The sequence below is a fragment of the Maudiozyma barnettii genome (genome assembly GCF_903064755.1).
Source record: "Maudiozyma barnettii strain CLIB 1767 genome assembly, contig: KABA2_09, whole genome shotgun sequence".
NCBI lineage: Eukaryota > Fungi > Ascomycota > Saccharomycetes > Saccharomycetales > Saccharomycetaceae > Maudiozyma > Maudiozyma barnettii.
Window position 1 is genome coordinate 125,086 of NW_024545246.1, and position 26,650 is coordinate 151,735.

The window sequence follows — 26,650 nt, forward strand, 5'->3', positions numbered from 1 at the left end:
ATCGTATTGAGTTGCGTTCGGTAAACTAACCACAATCTGAGATCACTTGGAACGAGGCGGGAGTCATCTCATCTTCACTCGAATTAGTGGACCCTAGTGCTGATCATACACTCTGTTCACATAAAACGTAGTAATACTACTAGTTCAACTTAACATTATACACAAGCTATATCCACTCACAGTTTCGTAATTAAAGTTAAGCTGATCTCTGTTTTAGGCTCTATATAGGTAACCAACCATTGTTAGGACCACATTCCTAATCCTAACCCTAACCCTAACAACATCAATTTCCTAAAAATATTCAGTCCAGCGAATTTACGAAGAAAATTTTTTTGCGGTGAAATTTTAATTTCTCATCAATGTAAACATATATATATATATATATATATATGTTTATTAATAAGAACAAGATTTATCATTCAATTCTAATTAAGTTATTATGCTTGACAAGAGTTATCGATATTCAAACAGATCATGTACATGAATTGATATTTACGCTTGAAGGTTCAAGAGTACTTGTGTCAAGGTTTTGTGCATTTTGTAACTTCTATATTACATCATCACTATTTTGAAATACCAAATGATGAACAAACATTTTTCATTAACTTATCTACATTATCTGAACCTCCAGTAGCTAACAATAGTTGCTGGAACAAACGGAAGAAAAACAAATTTATTTTTTATCTGATATTGGTATTTTCTTATTGTGTTACGAACCTTGCATGTTCATATCTTGTTTTTTTTAAAGACTACGAATCATATATATTTGTGTTTTAATTATATATATGTACGTATTATCTGATTTGTTTTTTGGTACTCTTGACAATATTTGCTTAGATGACTATATTTACTCGTCATCACTTTTTATCATGAAGTCGTCTGTGTCTGAATCTGTTGCTTTATTAGAAACGGCATTTATTTTAGTAGGCGTAGCATCAATTGGTTCAGATGAAACAGGCTGCCATTTCTTCTTTGGAGTCTTGTCAGGTGTATCGATGTATGTGGTTTGTGAAACAACACGTTGACTATCATTAGTTACCATTGACGCATCTGGATCTGCCCCATTATTACTATTATTGTTTCCTTCATTACCTTCTCTACTACGTTCTCTACTTGGTAATTGTGGTGGAACATCTTCATCATCTGAGAATTCATCATTCGTTAAGGAAATACCATGACTCTCAAGAGAATCCTCACCAATACGTGCACCAAATGAATTGAATCGAGGTCTCTCAGCTTGTGAATCATTGGTTGTTGTTTTATTGGCTTCTGTACGAGAATATCCCGTATTAGCATTTGTTTGTTTGTTACGTTGACTCTCATAGTATCTGAATGCATCTTCTTGTTCTCTCATTTGAGCATCATTATAACCAAGTCCATTGTTTCCTTGTTGCTGTTGTTGCTGTTGTTGCTGTTGTTGCTGTTGTTGCTGTGGTTGATTCTCTGCACCAAAATTCCTGTTGAACCAATTACCAACTCTTGAAGCAGTATCTTGCAACGACTTATTGGCCCTGGCAGTTATCTCAGGTAAGTCGTTTTCGACAAATTGACCCCAACTATCATCATCTTGATAAGTATCAGGATTAAACTCACCATTCTCTCTCAAACGTCTTCTCCTTTCACTCAATCTTTCCTCATGCAGTTGTCTGGAACGACCATTAGTAGAATCAAATGGAATAGGTTCATCCATATCATCGATAGTATTGTCTCCTTTACCACTTCTAGACGTAGTTGTAGTAGTAGAAGCCTTCCGTTGTTGTGAGTGTCTCTTATAGCTATTATTATATTGATCATTCAATTGCTTAGCTAATAGTTCATCTTGTTCCAATTGAGTCAGTTTCTTTCTAGAGGCTAAACCTGGAGATGGAGAAGGTTGTTTTGAAGGTAATGTAAAATCGGCATTTGCCTCTGGATCAGATAAATATAACAATGCATTAAATGCAGGATCCATTGCCCCCTTTGAGGCAATCACAACAGCTTTAATATATTTTTCCTCGATAGTTGGGAACGCATCTTTTAACTGTTTCAATAGAGGGTTCTCCTTTGGTGCACTTTCCTTAACCTTTGGCTTTTGTCTTGTTGGTAAAGGTGGTACCTCATCATCATCATCATCGTTATCTTTACCATCACCTTCTTTGCGAGTTGCATCGTTGCTTGGTACAACAGTAGATGGACTTTCTGGTTCAATGTCATCCAGTGAGACTGGTTCAGGGGCTAATACTTTCATCCCATTTGAGCCACTTTCAACTTTTTTTTCTTCCGCACTTTCATCTTGAACCTCATCCTTAAGAACAATACCACCTTCACCTACGTTAGTATCATCCTTATCATTTTCATCTGCTACCTCTTCAGTGGTATCTTCCACTTTAGATGTAACACCTTCTGGAACGGTGTTGTCTGCATCGGTATTATCCAGAACGTTATCACTGCCGTCTACTGACTCAGCTAGTAAATCTCTCTTTTCTTCAGACATCAGTAATTAATTCGGATGTTTATATGAGTTACAATAGATTTGAATGTATTTGTACTATGACCAATGCTATCTTAAAATGGTATTCTATCAATCTAATTGAATCGTAATAGATGTAATTCAAAAATAAAAGCCTGGTTCTTATCCTTTTCCCTGAAATTTACATTGATCTTGTTTTCTTTTTCTGAGCTTCCTCTCTATTTTTTTTCTGTCTCCCCTTTTCACATAGAAAGGAAAGCCATATTTAGTATGACGATAGACCAAAAATGTATGAACTTGACAGAGGGTAGTCACATATATATACAGGCATCAAGTCTGTAAGATCATTCCATTAGAAAGTTATCTATCAATCGTACATTCTACTCCATCTTTCTAATAATTTTTGTTTTCACTATTTAATAAATAGTCATACATAAAAAATAATATATAAGTACATATAGTACATATAGCACATTGTTCACATGGAATTCTTCATTTCTCTCAATTTATCCATCACTTTAGATCTTTCCCACCCTCCAGATCCATCACCTACAGCTTGTCTAACAAATGGGTCATCAAGTCTCATAAATGGGTTAAATGCCAATTCGTCATTCAAGGTATAATTCCCTGTAGTCACTGTATGAGTATCTGCGAATTTTTCCAATTCATCTAACGCTCTGTTTTCACCTTGACTCTTATATATAGCATCACGCACAAATCTAACATTACCCTTTGTGTATTCATGACCTGGATAAACTTTTGTCAACCCCCAATTTGGTTCACCGACACTTTGTAACAGTGTCTTATTTAATGCACTATCCATTTCAGAACCTGTTCCCTCGAAGAATCTACCACATCCTGCAGTAAATAATGTATCACCAGTAAAGACACCATGTTCATTAGTTTGAGGATCTCTTACATAATAACAAACAGAGTCCTGGGTGTGGCATGGGGTTCTGATGGCAATAATCTCAAGATCACCCAATGTGTATTTTTGACCATGGCGTGGCAATTCAGTAGCACCTTGAGATGCTTTCGAACCCGCAACAATTGTAACTGATTCGTTAGCAACATTTTTCAATTCACGAACCATATTTAAATTTCCTTGCGAATGATCATAATGATGATGTGTATTCACAATAGCTCTAATACTTTTCATTTCATCTTGATCAAGCTTTGGCAATATTTCGAGAGTCTCAGCAGGGTCAATAATCCACGAATCCTTCTTGTCGTGTGTACTTAGTAAGTAACAATAGTTATCGCCACCAGTGGCCCATCTCATTTTAATAGCTTTTACGTGCATTTTTCTAACAGATCTCAATAGCATACACTTTGTAATCGTTGTTAATAATAAAGATCCTGCAAAGAATAAACAAACAGTACTTTCAATATTATACAAATTGTATTTATGTATGTACCCCTGCATGTATCTCTTTATCTTTTCCACTTTAAATGTCCCTTAACTCTTTCCCTTTGTCTCTCTCCTTATTTTAGTTCGCTTAGTGCTAAAGGGTCCAGTCAAAAGGATAATCGCACTTTCAGCGACCACCTTTAAGGACGACAGAATTTACGATTTATTTTTTGTCGAGATCATTACTTTCATTATGATGGTGTACATAATTGTATTAGTACAAAGTTAGTGCATTTTAATTTTATTTGTTTATTATTATGTATGTAGAAATGGTACAATGATCGTTACTTTATGTAAAAAAAGGGCAAATATATATCTATATAATATTATTGCATGTTATTTATTCGTTATTAGTCGGAAAGAAGGTAGTCTGTCAACTTACCCCTCCAATAATTTATAACCACCACTCTTATTCAAATCCACTTTTTTGTCCTCTAACTTCTTTATAAGTTTTAGACGTTGCAATTCTTGCCAACGAGATAATTGTGCTTGCTTATGCAATTCAAATCCAAATATCTTTGGCACATATCTCTTTACCGGATGTTTTGGAGTCATCTCAGGGTAAGCCTGTAAGAACATACCAGGGAAACTTGTACCAAAATAAGCACCATCAATGGAAGCGTGCCTAGAAGATTTTGGGTTGTATAGATCCTCGCACGATGGACAATATAATTTCACACAATCTTCCCCTGGAACGTCATGAAGACCTACAGGTAATAAAGGTTGGAAATTACAATATACTCTGAGACATCTACCAAAATCAGCATCTTTATATTTGATTAACATCTTTTGAAGACCTTTTACTGTGATAATATAACGCGCATGGATCAAACCATAGAATTTACGAGCATCCTTCTCTAACTGTTCTAGACGTTGACGAGGCATGTTTTCCAATGTAGATTCGTCAAGTTCATCCACAATATATTGAACCACTTGAGTGAACTTTGAAACGCTCTTTTGTAAATTAATTAAGTTGAAACGATCCGTTATATAATCTGAGTCCACTTCGCAGAAATATTCATGACCTTTTCTTCCTAGAAATAGTTCAATCCACATATCTACGTAATCCGACGACTCTGAGTCTTCATTATCCATATTTACGTCTCTTTCTGATGTCAATCTTTGTTCTATCTCTTCTGCCATAATTCTATATCTCTAATACGAAAATAAGGGATCTCTATAGGAAGAAATTACTCTTTATTTTTTTCAGTCTGAAGCACTTAGCAGTCAAATATATATAAACCCCAAATGGTATTTATCAAACGGTTACAATAGGAAGATATGTATATATATATCTATCAAAATTAAAACACAATGTCTTTTCGAAACGCCCCTTTTGCCTTCTCGTTATACACAGAACAATACAGGCAAATATCAATCAAAACACAAACAGCGGGTCAGTTACTAAAAGCCTTGACTATCAGTACTATCCTCAAAATATACCCAGCTAGACCAAGTTAACTCAAACCTTCTGTGGAGTTGTACCTCTCACTTCAACAAACTTCACTAAATTTCTGTCCCTCTCTCGACAAAACCAAAGAAAAAAAATCAAAATGGAAAATTTTTAGTCGCGACGAGCACCACCAAGCCCGCTGTGAGTAGACCTGGCAGATGTTTGTTTATGATCGCGGTACGCACATCTAATCTAAAGATGTTGGATATTAGGATCACGAAACTTGAGGGACACATTCAATGGAGAACGAGAGAGCAATGTTAAACTCAGTGGATGGAATTCATATTTGAAACTTTGATTGTATTAAACTGGGTGAGATTGCATTAGAAAAGAACCAAGAAAAAGTAAGGGGAAATATATAGGGCACATGAGATTACTTAAATATCCCTTGGAATTGAGGGAAGAACGTTTGAATGCTGTAACCGTGATTGATAACTCGTTACTGTTACTTTCTAGTGGCGGACATGTGATAGTGTGGTCGGTGAATGATCTGGTAGATACTGCAATTGATAAATTGTCAATTAAGGATTTGGCTAGGAAAAAAATGTTACCAATAAAATTCAATAAATATAAAAAAAATGATAATGATGGTAATGGTAATGATACCCAAGCTTTCTTCTTATGTGGTGTTGATCAGACATTGATTGTTGCTTCAGACCATGAAATTTTGAAGATTAATAATTGGAATGAGAATAATGAGAACTCTGAGTTTAAACAAGATGTAATATCAAGTTATAAATCTCCATGTATAATTACCGATATTAAATTGGATACTCAACAATTATTATTATTTGTCCTATGCAGTAACATTAACTCAATTGAAATATTTGATGTCAAGAATAATAAGAGACTCACACAGATTATATTGGATAAAACAATAAAACCGATTACGTTAATATTAGATCCCTCTGGTAACACATTTACCATACTTTGTTCAGACAGATCTATTCGTGTATATCAATTCAATAGATCAGGGAACTATAAACTAATAAAAGAAATAGCCCAGTATGTCCATATGGAACCTTTACATTATAAGATCACTATGCCACCACAAGCAAATTATTTACCTATTATTAATTCTATAAAGGGCCCATCTTCATCATCTACGTCGTCCTCATCTTCAACAACAACAGCATCAACTTCAGCCTCAACATCGAACTCAACTTTCTCCTCTACTTCAGCGACTACAACTGTATTATTAGACAGAAATAACAATTACAATGTTGCTGCCACAATTGTTTCACCAGCATCCAACTCATGTAAAGTGTTGACGTTCTCTCCTGCAATGTACGAAAAGAAAAACCTTAAAAAGAATACAAGTTTACGCTATAATTTATTAGCTACATCAGGCGTTAAAGACGGTACTATATTGGTGTGGAACACTAAACGTATGAAACCTTTATTCAATGCATTACAAGTATCCGAGACACCAATTAATGATATGGTATGGTCAAACGATGGTCTGACTTTGTTTGCGGTATCAAATGATAACATATTGTATACTTTTGCATTCTTACCCATTGATTTAGGTGAAAAAATATCAAACACCGACATTATAGAATTAAGAAATAAGAACATAATTTTACCACCATTACCAGATAAAAATGTAGTTGAAACTGATATCAAAATATCAGAACAAGGCAAATCAGAGTTATCTATAGAAGTGCCCAATCATAACAAATTGAAAAGTGAAACGCCAACGATAACTGATTCATCTGTGAAAAATATTACATCGTTGGTCAAGAAAATTGGGAAGAATAAAACTCAAGTAATCAAGACATTGGCAACAAACCCATCTGTAAAGGTTACACAAGGATCGGGAATGGAATTTACACCACCATCCTACATTGTACCAAAGGATCTTAAAAGAAAAGTGAAGGAAGAAGCAAATGGTACTGGTCTACCTCCACCACCTAAAAAATCCAAACGTGAATTAGAACCTATGGATTTCTTAGATACGGGATTAATCATCCCCAATATCTCCTTTTCAAGAATTAGACTTGCTTCACCAAAGATTAGAATGTCTTTCAAATATACGCCTTCAACAAATAAGAATTTTACAATGAATATTAAAAACGGTTCTGGTAATGAACAGAAACCGACGATAATAAGTTTGAATTCTAAAACCTCCGAACAAGATAATCTATTGTTTCAAGATTTTATACCGAGATTCATAACTATGTGTACATCAGGAAAATTCTTTTGGGCCTGTTGTTCTGATGATGGGATTATATATGTGTACTCTGATAGTGGTAAAAAATTACTCCCCCCAATGATGATTGGTGTACCAATTAGTTTCTTAGAGGCAAGTGGTAACTATCTCCTTTGTGTTACTAGCATCGGCGAACTCTACTGCTGGTCTATAGAAGAAAAGAAATTGAAATTTCCTAGAAACTCAGTATATCCTATACTGAGTCCCTCATTAAGATATTCTGATGATATTTTAACACGGTCTGAAAATATAACAATGTGTACTGTAACTGCAAATGGGGTACCTTTAATTACCTTGAGTAATGGTGATGGATATATATTTGATAAGGACATGGAAATGTGGCTCTTAGTTAGTGATAGTTGGTGGGCATATGGTTCACAATACTGGGATACAACAAACTCTTCTATTTTCAGAAATGTCGCCAATGCTTCAGATGGTAAAAGTAACGATTTTTGGAACGCTAGCGATATCGAAAGCGTCATATCTGACGTGAGAGGTGATTCAAGTTCCATTGTGAATTATATGGAACGCAAGACTAATGATGAATTAAACCGTAAGGGGCGCGTTAAGAATTTGCAACGTTTTGCTCGTGCTGTTTTAATGAAAGAAGGTTTTGAAAACATGGAAGAAATAGTTACTCTAGCACATTTAGAAAATAGGTTGTTGGTGTGCTTAAAATTAGAAGAGACAGATGAATTCTCAAAATTATTAGTCATATACTGCGTACGTCTCGGAAAATTGGGCTATACAGATCGTCTGGATGATGTCTTACAATGGTTATACAATGAAGGAGATATCGAAAAGCCTGTCTTGCGCGGCAAAACAAGAAAGGAGTTATTAAAATCTGTGCTATTGGCATGTGCTAACATAAGACATGTTCAAAGAGTTACCAATAATTATGCAACAGCAATAGGGCTGATTGAAGAGACTATATAAGGATGGGTTGGAACGATCAAACTAATCCAGTTTTTAAAAGATTGTCGAATTGAATTAATATTAGATATTATGATTGTTTATAGAAATATTTTTTATTAAATTTTAAGTACACCTCTCAATTTTATAAAATAAAACAAAAAATATATTCCAACCAAATCATACAAAAGAAGAATTTATGCAGGATTATCAAAATTATTTACAAATTACTTTAAATATAACTGAACCAAAAGCTACAACTTAAATACATTATCATTAGACCAACCTTGACTTTTTAAAATACCATCTATAGGACCTTGTTTCAAATTAATTTTTACTCCAGCAACTGTCTTTATAAAACCATCAGGTCCACACACTAATGCCATAAATTGTTTGTTATACGTCGCATTTTGATTATTTACAGGTGTCAATTTCATCAATTCATCAATGTTATCACGTACACTATATGTGTTGTTGAATAACTTTAAATTTATATTATCAGATTTGCTTAAATTGATCATCATAGGATACAATTTACCTAACTCATTCATGTCGTGAGATGTATGAATCCATGTGAAATTCCTAGAATCTCCAGAAGTGTTGTTCAAGAGAATTTGTAAAGCAGCAACGACCCCAGTCCCAGCGGTATACATATTTACATTTTTTGTATTATCGTTAAGTTCATATTCAATAAAAGGCCCTCTTAAATCAATTCTACTTCCCACATCCAAATTACGCATCCACCTGCCGACTTCACCATTATCATAATTCTTGACATAAAACAGTAACTTTCCTTCATTTGTGTCATCATTAGCAATATCCATAATTTGTAATCGATACTCGTCATCCTTATTTACAGTTAACTTCAATGGAAGAGGTGTATAGTTCCTCACAATCATGATTTCAGGTTGTTTAACCTCCAGAGACCATATTTTGTTCGAGGTAAGTTTCTTCCAAATATTAATTTTTTGTGCAGATAATGGTTTAGCTTCCAGAAAGTAATGGTGGGGATCTACATTGACCCTTTGAGAAATTTTATAACGAGTAAATTGATCTTCATCTAATTCAGTAGTCCATGTAGTATGTATCACATATTCACAGTACCCGAATCCCAGCACTGTAGCAGCTGCAGTTCCTGCAATCCCTAATTTTATCTGTTTAGCATAACTTCGAAAGAAACTCTTCGATACTACAGGTTTCGAAGAAGTTACGTATAACCTCCTGGTGAATGACTTAAGGAACATAATTTGCGATATACTAGAAGATCCAAATCTCAAAGAAAAGTTTTGAAAATAATCTGATCTTTTCTTGACAAATCTAACTAATTGATTACATCAGCAGATATGTCAAACAATAAAAAAAATGAAAAAAATAAATGAATATTTAACGGAAGTGCCAAACCGAATGATATCCCGCATTATACTAGTCTTTTATATATAAATCCAAGTAAGTATAAATACAGGTACATAATGTAACTCTATACACCGCGGGCTGTTCATACACTGCATGTACAGTGTATCTCAATATATTGCTTAGATAACTGCACAGTAATAAATAATGCAAGGCAAACGTGACGAGGGGAAAAGTTATGTGGATGCAATGCGTCTATATGAATATGATTAGTAATAAGAAAAAGAGCATTACCGATAGAACGATCAATAAGTAGAGACAGTATTTGCTTGATCTTCTTTGATATCTTCTGGCCTTGTCTAATTCCCCGGAGGCCATGTTTGTATTGTTTGACGCAGAATATATGTTTGCTTCGATGTTATCGACCATGATACCTTGTTGCTGTACCACTGCTCCCAGATCTTTAAATATTTCGTTTAAGTCAGTCATACCTTGTTGGATGTTGGATATTTCTTGATCTCTTTCATTAATTAAATTTTGTTGATATGTGAATTCTTCATTATTAATTGGATCCATTTCAACGACAATTGTGCTCTGTTTGGGTTTTGGGACCTGAACTTGACCATTATCATGAGTGTGGTACTGCATATCGGCTTGTTCATTTTCTTGTTCTTGTAAAAGTGATGTTGCGTTAGCATCCATATGCAAATCATGTTTCGCTTTATTATTAATAGATTTTATTATCTTTGTAAATGCCATTTGTGTTATTTGAAATTGTTGTGCAGTAGATCTTACATCTCTACTTAATTTATCTCTAGAGATAGATTGTGTCCTATCTAATGTGGTCATATCTATCTGGTTTAACTCCTTGAGAGAAGGTTCTATTTCTGTGATTAATTTTGTCACTCTATTTATTTTATCTACCGATTTCTTATCGATATTGTCTATTGCCTTTACATTAATATTTCCTTTTTCTAAGAAGGAGTTCAAACTGGATACAAACTGATTCAACGTACTAATATGACCATTGATTTCAAATAGCTGGTTAGTGATCTTATCCTTCAAGGCGTCGAATTCTGGAGAATCGGTATACCTAGGAGATACATCTTCTCCATCGTCAGTATAATATGGTTCTATCATTACTTATTGGTGGAAAAACTTTTCAGGTATTTCTTCCTGAATAAATGATTAAATAAATATTATAATACAGGTATCCAGCAAAAAAATCTAAAATATAGTTCGTTATACCTTTTAGTGACCGTCTGTTGGGTTAGATGTATGTGCCTTTAACCCATACTTCCATTAGGAGGCGCTACGTTAATTTCGCTTTGTGTGATAGAAGGTTCAATTTTCTGGGTGGCCTACTGCTAGTATAATGTTACAGGTGATGGGACGTTGTGATTTTATACAGCGCAGAAGAAGACATACACATATATATAACGATACTGTTCTAATGCTGACAGTAAGTCTGCATGTAATAATTACAAATAGTTTTAGTTGTAGAATGATTCCAAACATTTAGAACCATTCTATCATACACAAAGTAACTAATGTCCTACATGACTAAATATTGTTGTAAGAATGTACTATAATATAGCTATAATTGTTCTAGTTATTTCCATAACTTGATAGCCAGTTACTGGTTCAACCACAGTAAGTTGAAGTAGTGGTCATTGACTATACACAACTCTCCAATTCATCGCTCACACTACAGGGGTAACCCAGACCTCACTATTAACGACATACATTATTTTAATAAACTTAAAGAGCTCGTGGTCACTTTTTTGAAGTCAACCGACTCATTGAAAATTTCAGTTCGCCTGACTGAAAGAGAAAAAGACGGCACGCCTAGAGACAACCAGTTTAACAATTTGGTAAGCATAAACTAAACACCAAACCATATTTGTAAGAAGTGGTTACAAGTTTATACCCGTTTTTATTTCTGTCCCTAGATTCAGTTTGTTTACTGTAACTTATAGGTTTAACTAAAGTAGCTATACCATATTGCAAACTTGTTAGATATATTGCAAACACTTTTTCTTTGCCAACCCTTCGCCACAAGCAATCATCCTTGTAGCGTATTTCAAGAAAAGAGTTAATTTCTAAAACACATCGTATCAGTTATACCGTATCAATGTCTGAACCAACTAAAACAACAGCCTCTAAAGGGAAAAGAAACTTTCGCAGAACTCAAGGACCGCAAACTGGTTCTAATAAAAGTAAACATAATCAATCTAATGGTCATCATCATGGAAATGATGAAGACAGTGAAGACGATGACGATGATTACTGTTTAATTTGTGCTGAAAAGTTAGAGTATGTGTCATTGACTCCATGTAATCACAAGACCTGTAATAAATGTGGATTCAAACAACTTGCGTTGTTTGAAAAGAAAAATTGTATGATCTGTAGAACAGAACTTTCTGAAGTTATATTCACTACTAATGATATTACTAAAAAATATAAGCATACATATTCCGATATATTTGATAATTATAAGAAGTCATTTTTACAAGATCCAGAATATCCATTCATTAATTTCACTAATGACGATATCCGTCAGGAAACAATCAATCTATTGAAATTTTATTGTGAAATTTGTGGAGATCATAAAGAGGATTTTGGTTCTTTCCAAAAATTACATGAACATTTAAGATCAGAACATAATAAAGCACTATGTATGATTTGTGCTACTCATAAGAATGCATTTCCATCAGAATTAACAATATTCACTCCAAATCAATTAAGAAATCATCAATCAAAAGGTGAAAGCGATCAAGGTTTTAAAGGTCATCCAATGTGTGCTTTTTGTTCTGGTAGAAGATTTTATTCAGACGATGAGTTATATCTTCACATGAGAGAAAAACATGAAAAATGTCACATTTGTGATAAGATTGATCATAATAATCCTCAATATTTCAAGGATTACGACCAATTATTTGAACATTTTAAACATTATCATTATATCTGTACAGTACCATCATGTATGGAAATGAAATTTGTGGTCTTCAAAGATGAATTGGAGTTGCAAGCACATATTTTACAAGAACACGGCAGTATCATTAAGGGAAAACCTAAATTCTTCCAATCTGAACTTTCAACCTTCATTTCTGCTCCATCAAGAGTCATTATAGAGAATAGTGGTAATAATAATGTATCCTCATTAGCATCATTATCTTCTTCAAGTTCTTCTACGGGATTAAACTCAAATAGAAATCGTCGTAATGATAATACTGACGTGATTGTTACACCTGAAGTGAGTCAACATAGAATGGAAGAACGTGCCAAATACTATTTGGATAATTCTGATGAAGGTTACCAAAGGTTCTTGAAATACAACCAAGAATACGATAGAGGAAGATTAACTAGTCTCAATTTATTAGAGAGTTATAGAAATTTATTTACTACACCTCAATCAGATATTTATCTGCTGATTAGAAACTTTTCGGAAACTTACCCAAGAAATTCCAATAAATACAGAGAATTAAACAGTATTTACTCATCCAATGAGCAAAGGATGGAGAGACAAAACACTAATTCGAACTTGCCTTCCTTAACGGATGATAGATCATTCTCAGTTCCTATTATATCTGGTAAATGGGGTAATGCTGGTGCAGTGTCATCAAAGAGTGTCATTAACAATTTGCCATCCTTACCTACTTCCAATCATGTTGATCCATTTGCAAACCCATACAACATCAGGACATCTAAGCCGGTTAGAAAGAGTACTACTAATTTGACAGCCACATATGGTGGTAATGTTGGTAGTGGATATAACAACAGAACATCATTAAGTAGCAACAGTGTTAATTTTACTCAATCTTTTGCGGATTCTCAAAGATCTGACACCTCATCTAGTAAATCTTATACCAACAATAATAACAGATCCCAGGATAAACTATCTCAATTGAATTTACCGTCTTTACCAACACCAAAACCAAGAGTTGTCATTCCTCCTGTACACAAGAGTATCATTCCAAATCCAAAGAGTTGGGGTAAAAATGATCCTCAACCTGTTCAAAGAAACCAAAACACCTTTGACGATCCGAATACGTTAGATCTATCTGGTTTGACAGTAAAGCCAGCCAGAGGTGGGAAAGGTAAGAAGAAGGGAAATCAAAAACAATTATTGTTTCATATTGGTGTCTAACTGTGAACAATTATGATTGATTTGTTCTCCATACATTATTACATAAATTAGTAAGCATTTATTTTATTGATCTAAACATTAAATGCCTATTATTTTTTTGCCATTTTTCTCTTTTTTTTTCTTTTTTTCTTTTAAAGAGGTATACTCATTAAATTGATAATATGATAGTTTATTCTAGTAAATAACCATATGCACTTTTATAGATTTATAAAATATTCATAATTATATGATTCTCAATGGTCTTTATAATGTACGTAGGGTTCTGTAAATGTTGTTCCTGGTAAGGCTGATCCCAATGAGAGTGGTACAAAAGAATCGGAATCTTCAAGGGCGGCCACCACGAAAAAACAAACAAGGTCCAGAAATGGAATGAAAATATATATATAAGTGACCCAAGTTAACAAACAGGATGGAAATAACTTCAATATTAAAGGGATAAGGAAATTACTAACGTTAAATTATAACTAGTATTTTTAAAAACTACGAGAATAGGTATATCACTGCAACTACATCTTTTTTCATTGGTTCAGTGTAAAATTCAATTGTTATACAAATATATAAGGAGTTTAATATATTAACAAATTAATCCGTTAGTATAATATGGGTGAATCCTTAACTGTTGATGAACTTTGTAAGAAGTTTGATGAAGATCTGAAGACTCCATTGTCAGCTGAAACCTACAAATCTGTGATATATGATTTATTTGAAGAAGTCAAGAATGGGAAAATTACTGCTGCTGGAGATAATATAAGAACAATTATTGATAGAGCTACCAAAGATCACTCAGACACAAAAGAATATTTAGCTGAACTCGTCCAGAAGGATCCAGCTGTGACTTTCGAATTGTTTAAATATATCAATAACTCTGCAATGTTAGTTAGGCTATTTGATGAGGTGGAAGAGGCGGAACCATACTTGGCGCTACTAGAATCTAGAATTAGTACTCAACCAAATGCAGCTTTCAAATTTACTGTACAGTCTCTAACAGCATTATATCGTGAGTTTGGCTTTGACATGATAAACGTAAAAGCAGTGTTACGACCATTAATACTAAGAATATTAGACACAGAGTCTGTTTTTGATATTGCCATGTTGCTTGCACTATTCCTAGATATCTATGAAAAAGAATTCGAGGATGAATATTGTACTGTTATGGAAGATCTAATCAATGAGGCAGAAAAAGGCTCAGACGAAGATATTTTAACGAGTGTTGTTTGCTCATTGAATTACACTTATATTACTATGACTGCTGCTTGCACTTTTGTACTTATGACTAAGAAGGTAAATAACTTGATAATGGCGAGAATCTCTAAAGGCGATGATGATGAGTTTGTCCATAGAGTTTTGGCTATGTTATCAGCTGCATGTATTGACGAAACTGTTAGAGTATTTATTGCAGAAAATTATTTATCGATGCTAGAAAAAGCCTTACAAATTGACAAATTTCAATTAGAAAGTGCACTGGTCTTAATTAAAACATGGTCATTTACAAAGTTAACAAATGTCAATATTCAAAAACTTGCAGATATATTATTAACCTGCTTTTTGAAAAATTCAGAAGAGAAAAACAAACAATTAGATGTGGCAATTGAAGGGTTAGCATATCTCAGTTTGAAGACATCGGTTAAGCTTCTTCTTAGACATACTCCTCGATTCATAGATGTTGTAGGGAAAGTAATTGAAACCCCGTTCAGTTATGAGAATATTTATGGGGTTCTTATCATGCTGGCAAATATTACATGTCCACCTTCTGATGATAATGAAATCAATAAATCAATTAGAAACATTTCGGATATTAATGATATGAGGAACCCAGGTCTTTCTAACGACATCAATGAAACAATTATTGAAGACCCTACTGCAGTCATCAAATTCAATAAAGAATCTCTTTTAGATAATGAATTATTATCTTGTTTCACACATTTTTACGAAAATTATACTCCAGGTTCCGCCAAACAATTGATGAGGATTATTTATAATCTAACAAGAACTAAGTCTCACATACCAAAATGTGTGGAACAAGGTTCTATCCCTTCTATTTTAGAATTTGTTCATACTTACAGAGCGGACGGAAAGTTTGGTCATAAGATTGACTTAGATATGTCCTATATGAGATTATTAGCTATAAGATCATTAACTCAAATGTTAATTTATACAGATCCAAATGTCATATTTCATAAGAATTCTCCATTAGATGCAATATCTTGTTTATTTGAATTATTACCAGTTGTTAACACGTCAGATTTGGGAGAAGATAATAATATTTTTATGAAAGCTAATGAACATATAAAACCTGTCGATAAAGTGGAAGCCTTATGGTCGTTGACGAATCTAGCTACCATGAATGGATCTATTGGTGAAGAAATCTGTAAAACTATTGCTACTAATGATGATTACTGGGAATGTATAGAGAATTTATTATTGGACGACACTATGATTATTCAGAGATCAGCATTAGAGTTACTTTGCAATTTAGTGAGTTATCCTATCCACGTTGCATCAAAGATTTTTAATTTTGAAAACCCACAAAGTTTACATAATTTTAACACTCTAGTTAAATTAATATTATTGACAGATGTGAAATCACAAAGAGCTGTTGTTGCCGTTTTTGCTAATAGCGCTAATGCTATACCATTTATTGCAGGAGAGTTATTGAAAAAGGACGAATTAATTAAGAATTGTATGAATACATTTGCTAATCAAATGGATGATGCACCATTAAGACAAAGATTTATTATGTTGTTCTATGCATTATTTGAAAATGCTCCATCGCAAGGAGAAGAAGCCATGAAGAATTTCCAAAGAATATTAGAATTTAGAGAGTGTGAAAAGTTTACTAAAGCATTGCAGGTAGCAATTACAAGAACAGACACCGATCCAGAATTTGGAGATGTTATACCTGCAATTCAAGCAAAATTTCAAAAAAAAGATTGAATAGAAGGAAATATTTAGCATAATTATCGAAGCAGAGATAACAAAAGAGATATTTCTAACTCTAATTTATTAACATGATCCATATTTAGCACAGACACACATACACAGAAAAAACTCATATTTCTAAAAATATATAATTTTATTGTTTGCAATTATGTAAAAACACAACCTGATGCTATTTATAATTTAACGAATGTAATTATTTTTACTTATTACCCTAAACTATGTGATAATCTAAAAGTAAGTGACAGTAATTTCTGTCACTTCTGATTCAACTTTGTAATTAGCTTGTACTACATTTAATCTTGGTTAAGGCATTTAAGACAGATATTTATATGATAGGTGGATGATGTCAAATAATTTTACGAAGAAACTGTAAAATAAATTTGATGTAATGCTCAGTGACAGCCACCTCCCTTATCACCTCCACGACATGCAGTGCGTAAGTCGTTCAAAATTAGTTATTCTCTAAGTTAAGTACGAGTAAATAGTAACAATTAAAAAACTAATTTAAGAATGCATGTCCTGTGTCACTAGCGTGAAAGAAAAAAGCCATTACCAATTAAAGTAGAGGTGATGGATTTCTTTGTTTTGCTTATTATTTTTTTGGCTGAGCCTCCGAACTCTATACGACGTGGATAATGATACTTTTGCGGCAATATTTCAAGAGAAAATGTCGCAGAGCAGGAGAGGGATATCTTGACAGCGACTTATATAATGAAAAGAGCTAGGAAGAAATGTAGTAGTAGTAGGAGTAGTGGTGGTGAGACGATGATGTTCCAGCAGTAAATAACTTCTTCCCATTGTAAGAACAAACGAGAGAGACTTTATTGATTAATTTGTGGAAAATTATAATGTAAGAATAGACGTAGTTTAATGATGAAATTTTTTGGTTTTCGTTGTTCAAACGGTGTCAAAGTTCTTGTTATTTAAAGAAATGCACGATATTTGGATGAGAAAGATGGTTGGGAGACTCAAGAATAATACATGGTATTGTGTTGCGAAACTTGTTTGTAGGATTATGATTCCTGGAATAAGTACATCATCATAACTAAATTAGGTTTTTTTACCGTGGTCTCCTGTTGATTAGTCTTTGTTTCTAGGTCGTTCTCTGAGTGTCATTGTTCAATGCCTGGTTATTTTATATAAGCAAATGTATATCTTTATATCATATATCTCCCCTTAGTAAAGGGTACGAGACAGCGTCACCTGAAAATGTTATTCTCCATTAGAAAAAGAGAAAAGTTGAGTTGAGTTTCAATTGGTAAAAATAATACAATATAGAAATAGTTTTGAGCAAAAAGAAAAGGTTAATTTTTTTTATTTATTTTACGAGTAAAAATTGTGACTTGCATTGAATCATCCTGTAAGGAGATATTTATAATTTCGTTATATATATAATTGGGATTGTGATTATTTATATTATAAAGAAATATATATTGGTAATGCATTAAAATTTAAGTGAACTGAGTGTTGTTGTTGCTATTTTTTTATTTTTTCAAATCATCGAATTTTAACTGAGGTAAATAATAAAAAAAATTATAAAATATGTCAGGTAAAATGATGCAAGAATACTACTTGGCTTGCCAAAATGGTGATTTAGATACAGTGACGAAGTTGGTAACAGACAACAAAATAAAAGTTAATAATGATAGTCATCCAGACACCGGAATGACTGGTTTACACTGGGCTGCAATAAATAATCAACTCCTAATATGTGATTTTCTATTGAAAAATGGGGCTCTAATAAATGCAAGAACTTCTAAACAATACACTTTATCAGAAATGACTCCCTTACAGATAGCTACAAAATACAGTTACATATATATCGTTCATTATTTATTAAAACATAACGCAGATCCACTAGTATTAACATCTACAGATGCCAATCTATTGCATCTAGCTGTTGAAAGTTCGAATGCGATGAATGTCATCCATACGATATTATTTGTTAACGAACCATTTAATATTCCAGTAGATCAACAGGATTCCTTTGGTAGTACGGCATTACAAATAGCTATTAAGCAACAAGATATCAATTCAGTGAAAATTTTATTACAATTTGGTGCTAATCTTACAGTACGCGATAGTAAGAATAAATCCGCTTTAAAATATGCTGCCATTAAACATAACAAAGATATTAATATATTATTGTCTAGACACCTAATGAATAAATATCAAAGCATACCAATAACTGAAGAGGAACCTGATTTGGTTTCCTTTTATATGGCATCCAAATATTCAGCAAGTAATGTTATCTTAGCTAAACGGATTACATTTATGGTTCCTACATTAGTATTATTTATATTCGCATTGTTTTCCAGGTATAACACAATTATTGGTTTGATTGCGTTATTTATTTCTGCTCAAATAGTGGATAGAATCCTTTATAAAAATTTATTGCCTTTGTACAGTTATGATAAGAGTCCTCGGAAGGCCTTAGCACACTCACCGATTGTATCAGGGTTGTTTTTTGCTTTATTGAATTTTATTACATTTACCTGGTTTACAAAACTAAATTATGTTGTACTACAACATAATTTATTCCCAGCAATTACATACCAAGTAACCTTAATAATAACATATTTTCTATTCGTGAAAATATTAAGGTCCAATCCTGGTAATATACCAAGTGAATCTGATTTTAATATTATAAGAAAAGAGGCTAACACATTGATCAAGCAAGGGAAATTCAATGACTATTATTTCTGTCTTGAAACATGGTTTAGGAAATCATTAAGAAGCAAATTTTCCGATATATCACAGTGTCAGGTAGCTAGATATGACCATTATTGTTCTTGGTTGAATAACGATATTGGTCTATTCAATCATAAACCATTTATCGTTTTTTTATTCTCATTGGAAATAGCGTTATTAACATTTCTTTATCTAATGATAAAATATTTCAATCAAATCGATTTGTTTTCTATTATTGACGCTTTACATCCTTTCAGATTTAGTTTGCCGCAAAATCCTGATGCTGATTCTTTTGGTACATTGTGTCTATTATTAATATTTGTAATTTATCAATCCATTTATGTCATGAATATTATCTTTCAACAAATATACGCTATATCTAAAGGCCTGACATGTTTAGATATTAAGACGCTATACGAATTAGAAAAAAATAGCACCGTTCTGTTCTCGAAGCCATTTATTCAAAATGATTATTACAATATTAATAATGAGGAACTTACTCTATTAAATAACAAATCATTTGTTACAAATATTGCCATAGGTGACGACACTACTATATCAAATACTGGTATGATATCCGGGAACGACTATTCCAAATTGGTTTCAAGAATAACCTCCAGAAGATTATTGGAATCTAGACAACGAAAACAGGGTATAAGAGATGGGTTCATGAAATTTTTCGGTTTTGATATGTGGACGGTTATTAGCCATTGCAACGAAGAGATAGCAATATATGACGATTGTGAACTACCGAACGAAATATTGCAACCTACTAGATACGGTATTATTAGAAATATGAAAGATTTTTGGTTAACATCAAACTTAAATAGTAATATTTTTATAAGATTATTCTCCTGGAATAAGGATTCGACGGCCCTATTGAATGGTTCTCCAGTGGATTACTACCATTTGTGGAAACTCCCTGTTAAAGAAACTGGGTTATTACCTATCGAGCGAACCGTATCTGGATCTAGACTGGTTTGAAGCATGGATAAATATAAATATAGGTATATATCAAAAATAAACTTTTCATATTCTATCAAAGTGGCAATAGCATCTTCTTATATGGTTAATAATAATGTATACATGATACGCGTCTTCGCGTTTCGCTTTATTGACATTTCGAAATTTTCACTTTTGTACTTCATAATGAGGTTTTAAACAAACCTATAAAAATATAGTTAAAAATCATTCTCTTCGTTTCTCTTGGTTTTCAGAATGCAAATTTAATATTTTGAAGGTGTATATATCCTGGTCTAGAATATTATTACAGCACACTATTGTTATATTTGCTTCCACATAGTTCATACAATGGGTATTCAGGGATTATTACCACAACTAAAACCCATCCAAAACCCAGTCACACTCCGAAGATATGAAGGCCAAACATTGGGAATTGACGGGTATGCCTGGTTACATAAAGCTGCGTACTCTTGTGCATATGAACTGGTAATGGGGGAACCTACAGAAAGGTATCTTAATTTCTTCATTAAAAGATTTGCATTATTAAAAGCATTTAACATTCAACCATACCTGGTATTTGATGGCGATGGTGTACCTGTGAAAAAAGGAACAGAAACGAAGAGAAGAGAGAAGAGAATTGAAAACAAAGAGATTGCCCAACGGTTATGGAAGTCTGGAGAAAAGAAGAACGCAATGGAATACTTTCAAAAATGTGTAGATATTACACCATCAATGGCCAAATGTGTCATAGACTATTGCAACACAAATAATATTAAATATATTGTTGCCCCATTTGAAGCAGATCCGCAAATGGTATATCTGGAGAATAAAGGACTAATTCATGGTATTATTTCTGAGGATTCTGATTTACTGGTCTTTGGTTGTCGAAGATTGATTACTAAATTGAATGAATTTGGTGAGTGCATTGAAATTTGTAGAGATGATTTCGGAAAACTTCCTAATAAGTTTCCTTTGGGTCAACTTAGTGACGAAGAGATAAGAACAATGGTATGTCTCTCTGGTTGTGATTATACTGATGGTATCCCAAAGGTAGGCTTAGTGACGGCCATGAAACTTGTTAGTAGAATGAGAGATATCAAACGAATTGTCCTTCATATTCAAAGAGAAGGTAAATTAAAAGTCCCCCGAGATTTTCTAAAGGAATATGAACGTGCATCTTATGGATTCCTATATCAACGAGTGTTTTGCCCTTTGAGTAAACGAATTGTGAGTTTTCATGATATTCCAGATACTCTATCATTATCTAGTCCCCATAGGGAGACAATTTCTACATGTATTGGTTCTGTGATTAACAAACAGACTCATGAGAAAATGATTTTATTTAATGAGGAGGATATTGATCATCATGTTCATCTAAAACAGGCAATGGGAGAGCTAGATCCATACGATTATAATAAGCCATTGATTAGTCGAGAGAGGGTCCTTCAGTTAAGTTCAAAATCAGAAATCATTACTAGACATGATAATGCACCATTCAAAGATGTCACAAATATTAAAAGAAAAAGACCTGCAACAAAATCCATTGACTCTTTCTTTAGACCTACTACCGGACCTTCGATAACTGTAAACTCAAATAATAAATCATATACTATGAGTAGTTATAATCTCGGTACATCTCTAATTCCTAAATTTGTTGACAAACAAGTTGAAACAGTGAAAAAGAGAAAACTTATAAAACAAGATGATGAAAATATTCAGATAGAGGATTCCATTCAGTCTACTAGTAAATTTTTCAGTAAGAAGGATATTAAAAAGAAAGAACTCAAAGTACTTGAACAAATAAGTCCGCAACACGTGTGTAATATTGATTCAGAATTAAATTCAAGTCGTGCTAGCACTATAGTTGATAATAACTTTTCACATGAAACTTCTGAAGATGAGTGCAGCACCGACGTTCCTGAATCGGAAATATCTACTGATATTCCAAGCTCATTTCCTCTTAATATTAGAGATAATCAAAGTGGAATGCATTCTGTTTCAAGGAGTGATACACCATTAGCATATGTTACTGAAGAAAGACATTTAAGAAATTATTCATTTAATCGTGCGGTTAACTCTACGAATAATTCTTCCAAAATAAGGGGTATATTTAGAAGTGTCACCAGAAGCTCAAGCGAAATATCATCATTCGATACATGCGGTGTAATCGGGGACGATGGAAATCATCCTGATCAAGAAAATATTCAATCGAAGGAATTAATTGGGGCATTGTCTATTAAAAAGTCAGATGAGTCTGAAATATACTTAGCAAGACAGGACAAACAAATATCAATGATGGATAAGATATATGGTACTTCTACTAGAGCTTCGGCATTACAATCATTCAGATATTCTGCTGTTAAAGAACAATCGAGAAGAAGAGATCCCTTAAAATCGAATGATATTAATCAAAAATCTATAGTTACAAGAACATTAAAAGCAAGCGCATCCATTGTAAAGCCACGTAGAAGAATGTCAGGATCTAAGAATAATGGATATATTATGGAAAATATTGAAAATATACCTGATCTTCATACAGAAAATAAAGGTCTTACAGGAAGCCATACACCCTGTGAAATCAATGTTGAGGATAGAGTTAATGAATATAATTATCATGAAAATACGGGAACAATAGAGCGTAAACAAAATAGGATTCATGTTAAAATTAATGGCAAAAATTCTTCTATGAAATCACAGTTAGATACATCTATGCCATTAAAAAGGTCTGTTTCGTTACTTTCTCAATTTAGATACAAAGGGAAATAAATAAAATTTATTATCGAGTATGATACTCAGGTCATTTTTTTTATTAGAATGAGAATGATATTACATATATGTATGTTACACAATATAATATGAACTTATTTGGATTAAAAGCACTATTAATATTGCACATTGGATCGTTATAATCTTAGTATAATTTTTTCTTAAGTAATTTTTTTTATAAGTTTCAAAATTACGTTATTGTCCTATATTGGAATTTACTCCTAAAAGGGTTCATTTTATAAATATTCAAATTGATATACACTTACGATTAAGATAATTATTTTGCTTTTTGTTATGTTTTTTACCAATATATGAGAAGAAATAGTACTTTTAAACAAGTTTTTGGCTCTATTGTCAATTTTCCCGTTTGAGTTATTGAATATTTACGTGAAACTCTATTAATAAAAAGTGTTGTAGTCAGCTATTGTTTAAAGTAGAAAATGTGAGAGGACCAAAAGACCAATGAAGATCCTGGTTGAAATCAAGATTGTATTCTTTATTCAAAACCTTTGTTTTATTAAACAACCGTTATTATAGCGAATATTTTACTTGAACATAATATAAAACATGCTATTTTATTGTTTGTTGTTCTGTTAAATTAAGATTCCGTTTTTATAATATAATTCTGAAATAATCCTGAAATAATTTCAAAATTAAAGATATGACAGTAATGTAATCTGTTTAAGGATAGTTACACAAGATTCGTTCTGGAAATTAGGTACGTTTTTTTAAAGAAAAAAATACATATTAATAGTAGCAAATAAAGATTTTAAGCGTTGGCACCACGTGTATAGCACACCAAATAGGTCAATTCATACTAATTTTAAGCTCCCCTTATATTATTAACATATGAAACAAAAAATAAAAAATAAAAAGTTTAATCCTTTTTTTATTATCTGACAGAAATCATTAAACTAAATTAACTTTCATGGCTGGTACTGTTAAATTTAGTGATTTTTTTTGGCAGTTTCTAATTAGTTAATGAATATTAGAATTTTCTAAATACAAAAGTTTATAGCGCCTTTCCCTTGTTATTTTAGCATTCAAACTTATACCCGACCCGGTATTTCGGTTATGAACGGGAAGAATAATACACAAAAATCCCTAGTAATAATAATAACTGTTATATTTAGTGATTACTCTCGGTAAAAAGGAACTTCGAATTCAAATTATGGCATCTTGCCGATAACATTTTATAGCTGTTCTGCGCATTAAATGAGCAATGTTGCGTATTTTGCTACTAAATTACAGCGGGGTTATAAAAAACAGGGCGGGAATATACTTGCACCATTGCAGATCATATATCATCGGGAGGCGGAAAAGAAAACAAGGCGTAGAAAAGCGGGGTCCCCAATGAGTCCTGTTGTTTCTTTTTCTTTTCCCCCCTCGACAGCGACGCTCACAGAGTCACCAACTCAGCACATAAAAGTTGAGTACAAGTTTGTTTATATGTGATTCAATTATGTACGTAGTTCTTGTTTAACCCCTCCCGACACTGTTTATGTAAGTAACGAGGTATATCGTACTTAATTTGAAGTGCATTCTTTTTTTCAAGTTATGCTGTCATTTAAAATAAAAAACCGTATCAAGACAATTCCTAGGACCAACTGTATTAGTTAAAAGAAGTCAAAAATTAAAAAGGAGATTAATTTCTCGTTAAGAATGTATCGCAGCACTCAAGTATACTCCTCCATACGAAAGCTTTCTTATTCCAAGTGCTTTTCTCTATTTTATTGGATAGGTTAATCCTCCTTCCTGTTTGTTTAAATTTAAAAGTTCCATTTAACGGTGTTATGGAACAACTTTGGTATGTATTTATATGGCTCTGGATACATTTAAATCAGAGCCTGTCTTGTTACTACATCAAACAGAAATGCAAGGTATCAAAGAACGATAAAGTTTTCTTATGTCTATGTTTACGGGGAATAATATTAAAGTTTTTTAATAGTCTTTGTGTAACCGCGCTCTTCCCGAGAGAAAGAATTTCTACCGTATATCAAATAACTTTAAAAGACTAAAGGGGGAAAAGTGAGCGATAGCAATTCTCGAAGAAACAAAGTGCCACTTCAAGTTAAAACAATATACCATGTGCTCTTAAAAAAGAAAGAAAATATTGATTGTATTATATTATATAATATATAATTGAATAATAAACACCAGATACTACTAACAAAAGATCGCGCACAGTTTTGCTTCTTCTCTATCACATCTATTTATTTTAAAAGAAAAAATAAGAGACTTTTGAAAAAATAAAAATTTTCTATTATTTTAGTATAATAGAATATTTCTTTAATATTATATATGCAAAATATTTATGTTTATTATTGTGATAATATTATGAGAATTGATCTTTTTTTACTTGATTTTCTGTGTTCTCTTATTTATCCAAATATGCTTACAAAAATGTGTACGTAATTTCTTTTTCGATCCCGCATCGTAGATCATAAATGGTAATCAGAAAAGGAGTACATTATGACAGTAATAAAGTTCTTTTTTGTTATTGTTTCAATTTATAAATTTATTTTCACCTCACTCTCGACGTATAGTAATAATTTACTATGAGTCTCAATCTCTATTATATTTTATTATATTGTAATATCATTTCTTCAAGGGTTTAACGCCCTGTTCATTTCTGTGTCACTATTATATTTTGTATAATTGAGCAGTGTGTCTTTATTTAGTTAGAAAGAAAAAGAAAATGATTCAAATTCTAGTATGTATAGTATTGTTTTGACTGTTTACGTTTTATTTATTAATCGATTTCAGAATAAATTCCGTCGTTAGTTGCTTATTATAGGTACTACTTTCAGATAAATGTGTAGAACGAATTAAAAAGAAAGAAATTTTAAACTGATCCATTGATAAGTTAATTTATCTGCTTCAGTTCTTTGGAATCGGAATTTCAAATTATTTTAAAATATAATTTTAAAATTTCCGATATCCCATAGCCAGTAACGATTTAATGCACTAATTTAACTTATTTGTAATAAACAATTAGAATTTTTTTCCTTCTTCTTTCAAAATTTGTTATTAGTTTTCTTTCGAACAACAATGACGTTTTTCTGGTTGTTTTACGTTATTTTTTTAAATTGTTTTTCTTAAAATATTAAGGTGTTCTTAGAACTCTCTTGTACCTAGTTTTCTAATTTATTTTTTGTTTTATTATTCTTAAAGTTTTACGATCTACTTCATCTCGGGAAGAAAAGTTTACTCTGGTCTTTTTTTCTTTGTTCTATACAAAAATATGTTGCCTACCTACATTTTACTGTAGAGATGCAACCCCTTTCTATACTACATTTAAGTTATTTGTTGTGTATTACTATTATATATGGCAGTTTTTTCCCCTTTAATAA

The 26,650-nt window shown here is 32.5% G+C and overlaps 10 protein-coding genes across 10 annotated transcripts; 5 read left to right on the forward strand and 5 right to left on the reverse strand.

The window, feature by feature from the left end:
* Window positions 1–847: 847 nt before the first annotated feature.
* CUE5 (ubiquitin-binding protein CUE5) lies at window positions 848–2,473 on the reverse strand (the record flags this gene model as incomplete). Its single annotated transcript, XM_041552201.1, has 1 exon — window positions 848–2,473. The coding sequence occupies one exon, from the start codon at window positions 2,471–2,473 to the stop codon at window positions 848–850; it is 1,626 nt and encodes a 541-aa protein (XP_041408135.1).
* Window positions 2,474–2,927: 454 nt separating this feature from the next.
* On the reverse strand, window positions 2,928–3,875 carry GLO4 (hydroxyacylglutathione hydrolase GLO4; the record flags this gene model as incomplete). The annotated part of the gene is made up of 1 exon (XM_041552202.1): window positions 2,928–3,875. One exon carries the CDS (start codon window positions 3,873–3,875, stop codon window positions 2,928–2,930), a length of 948 nt encoding a protein of 315 aa, XP_041408136.1.
* A 363-nt stretch (window positions 3,876–4,238) lies between these two features.
* Window positions 4,239–5,003, reverse strand: CKB2 (casein kinase 2 regulatory subunit CKB2; the record flags this gene model as incomplete). The annotated part of the gene is made up of 1 exon (XM_041552203.1): window positions 4,239–5,003. The coding sequence occupies one exon, from the start codon at window positions 5,001–5,003 to the stop codon at window positions 4,239–4,241; it is 765 nt and encodes a 254-aa protein (XP_041408137.1).
* A 677-nt stretch (window positions 5,004–5,680) lies between these two features.
* On the forward strand, window positions 5,681–8,461 carry HIR2 (Hir2p; the record flags this gene model as incomplete). Its single annotated transcript, XM_041552204.1, has 1 exon — window positions 5,681–8,461. The coding sequence occupies one exon, from the start codon at window positions 5,681–5,683 to the stop codon at window positions 8,459–8,461; it is 2,781 nt and encodes a 926-aa protein (XP_041408138.1).
* Window positions 8,462–8,691: 230 nt separating this feature from the next.
* CYC2 (oxidoreductase) lies at window positions 8,692–9,681 on the reverse strand (the record flags this gene model as incomplete). The annotated part of the gene is made up of 1 exon (XM_041552205.1): window positions 8,692–9,681. One exon carries the CDS (start codon window positions 9,679–9,681, stop codon window positions 8,692–8,694), a length of 990 nt encoding a protein of 329 aa, XP_041408139.1.
* A 361-nt stretch (window positions 9,682–10,042) lies between these two features.
* PEP12 (SNAP receptor PEP12) lies at window positions 10,043–10,927 on the reverse strand (the record flags this gene model as incomplete). Its single annotated transcript, XM_041552206.1, has 1 exon — window positions 10,043–10,927. One exon carries the CDS (start codon window positions 10,925–10,927, stop codon window positions 10,043–10,045), a length of 885 nt encoding a protein of 294 aa, XP_041408140.1.
* Window positions 10,928–11,921: 994 nt separating this feature from the next.
* HEL2 (E3 ubiquitin-protein ligase HEL2) lies at window positions 11,922–13,937 on the forward strand (the record flags this gene model as incomplete). The annotated part of the gene is made up of 1 exon (XM_041552207.1): window positions 11,922–13,937. The coding sequence occupies one exon, from the start codon at window positions 11,922–11,924 to the stop codon at window positions 13,935–13,937; it is 2,016 nt and encodes a 671-aa protein (XP_041408141.1).
* A 600-nt stretch (window positions 13,938–14,537) lies between these two features.
* Window positions 14,538–16,871, forward strand: SHE4 (She4p; the record flags this gene model as incomplete). The annotated part of the gene is made up of 1 exon (XM_041552208.1): window positions 14,538–16,871. The coding sequence occupies one exon, from the start codon at window positions 14,538–14,540 to the stop codon at window positions 16,869–16,871; it is 2,334 nt and encodes a 777-aa protein (XP_041408142.1).
* A 1,548-nt stretch (window positions 16,872–18,419) lies between these two features.
* Window positions 18,420–20,552, forward strand: KABA2_09S01518 (ankyrin repeat domain-containing DHHC palmitoyltransferase family protein; the record flags this gene model as incomplete). The annotated part of the gene is made up of 1 exon (XM_041552209.1): window positions 18,420–20,552. The coding sequence occupies one exon, from the start codon at window positions 18,420–18,422 to the stop codon at window positions 20,550–20,552; it is 2,133 nt and encodes a 710-aa protein (XP_041408143.1).
* A 327-nt stretch (window positions 20,553–20,879) lies between these two features.
* Window positions 20,880–23,297, forward strand: EXO1 (Rad2 family nuclease EXO1; the record flags this gene model as incomplete). Its single annotated transcript, XM_041552210.1, has 1 exon — window positions 20,880–23,297. One exon carries the CDS (start codon window positions 20,880–20,882, stop codon window positions 23,295–23,297), a length of 2,418 nt encoding a protein of 805 aa, XP_041408144.1.
* Window positions 23,298–26,650: the final 3,353 nt, after the last annotated feature.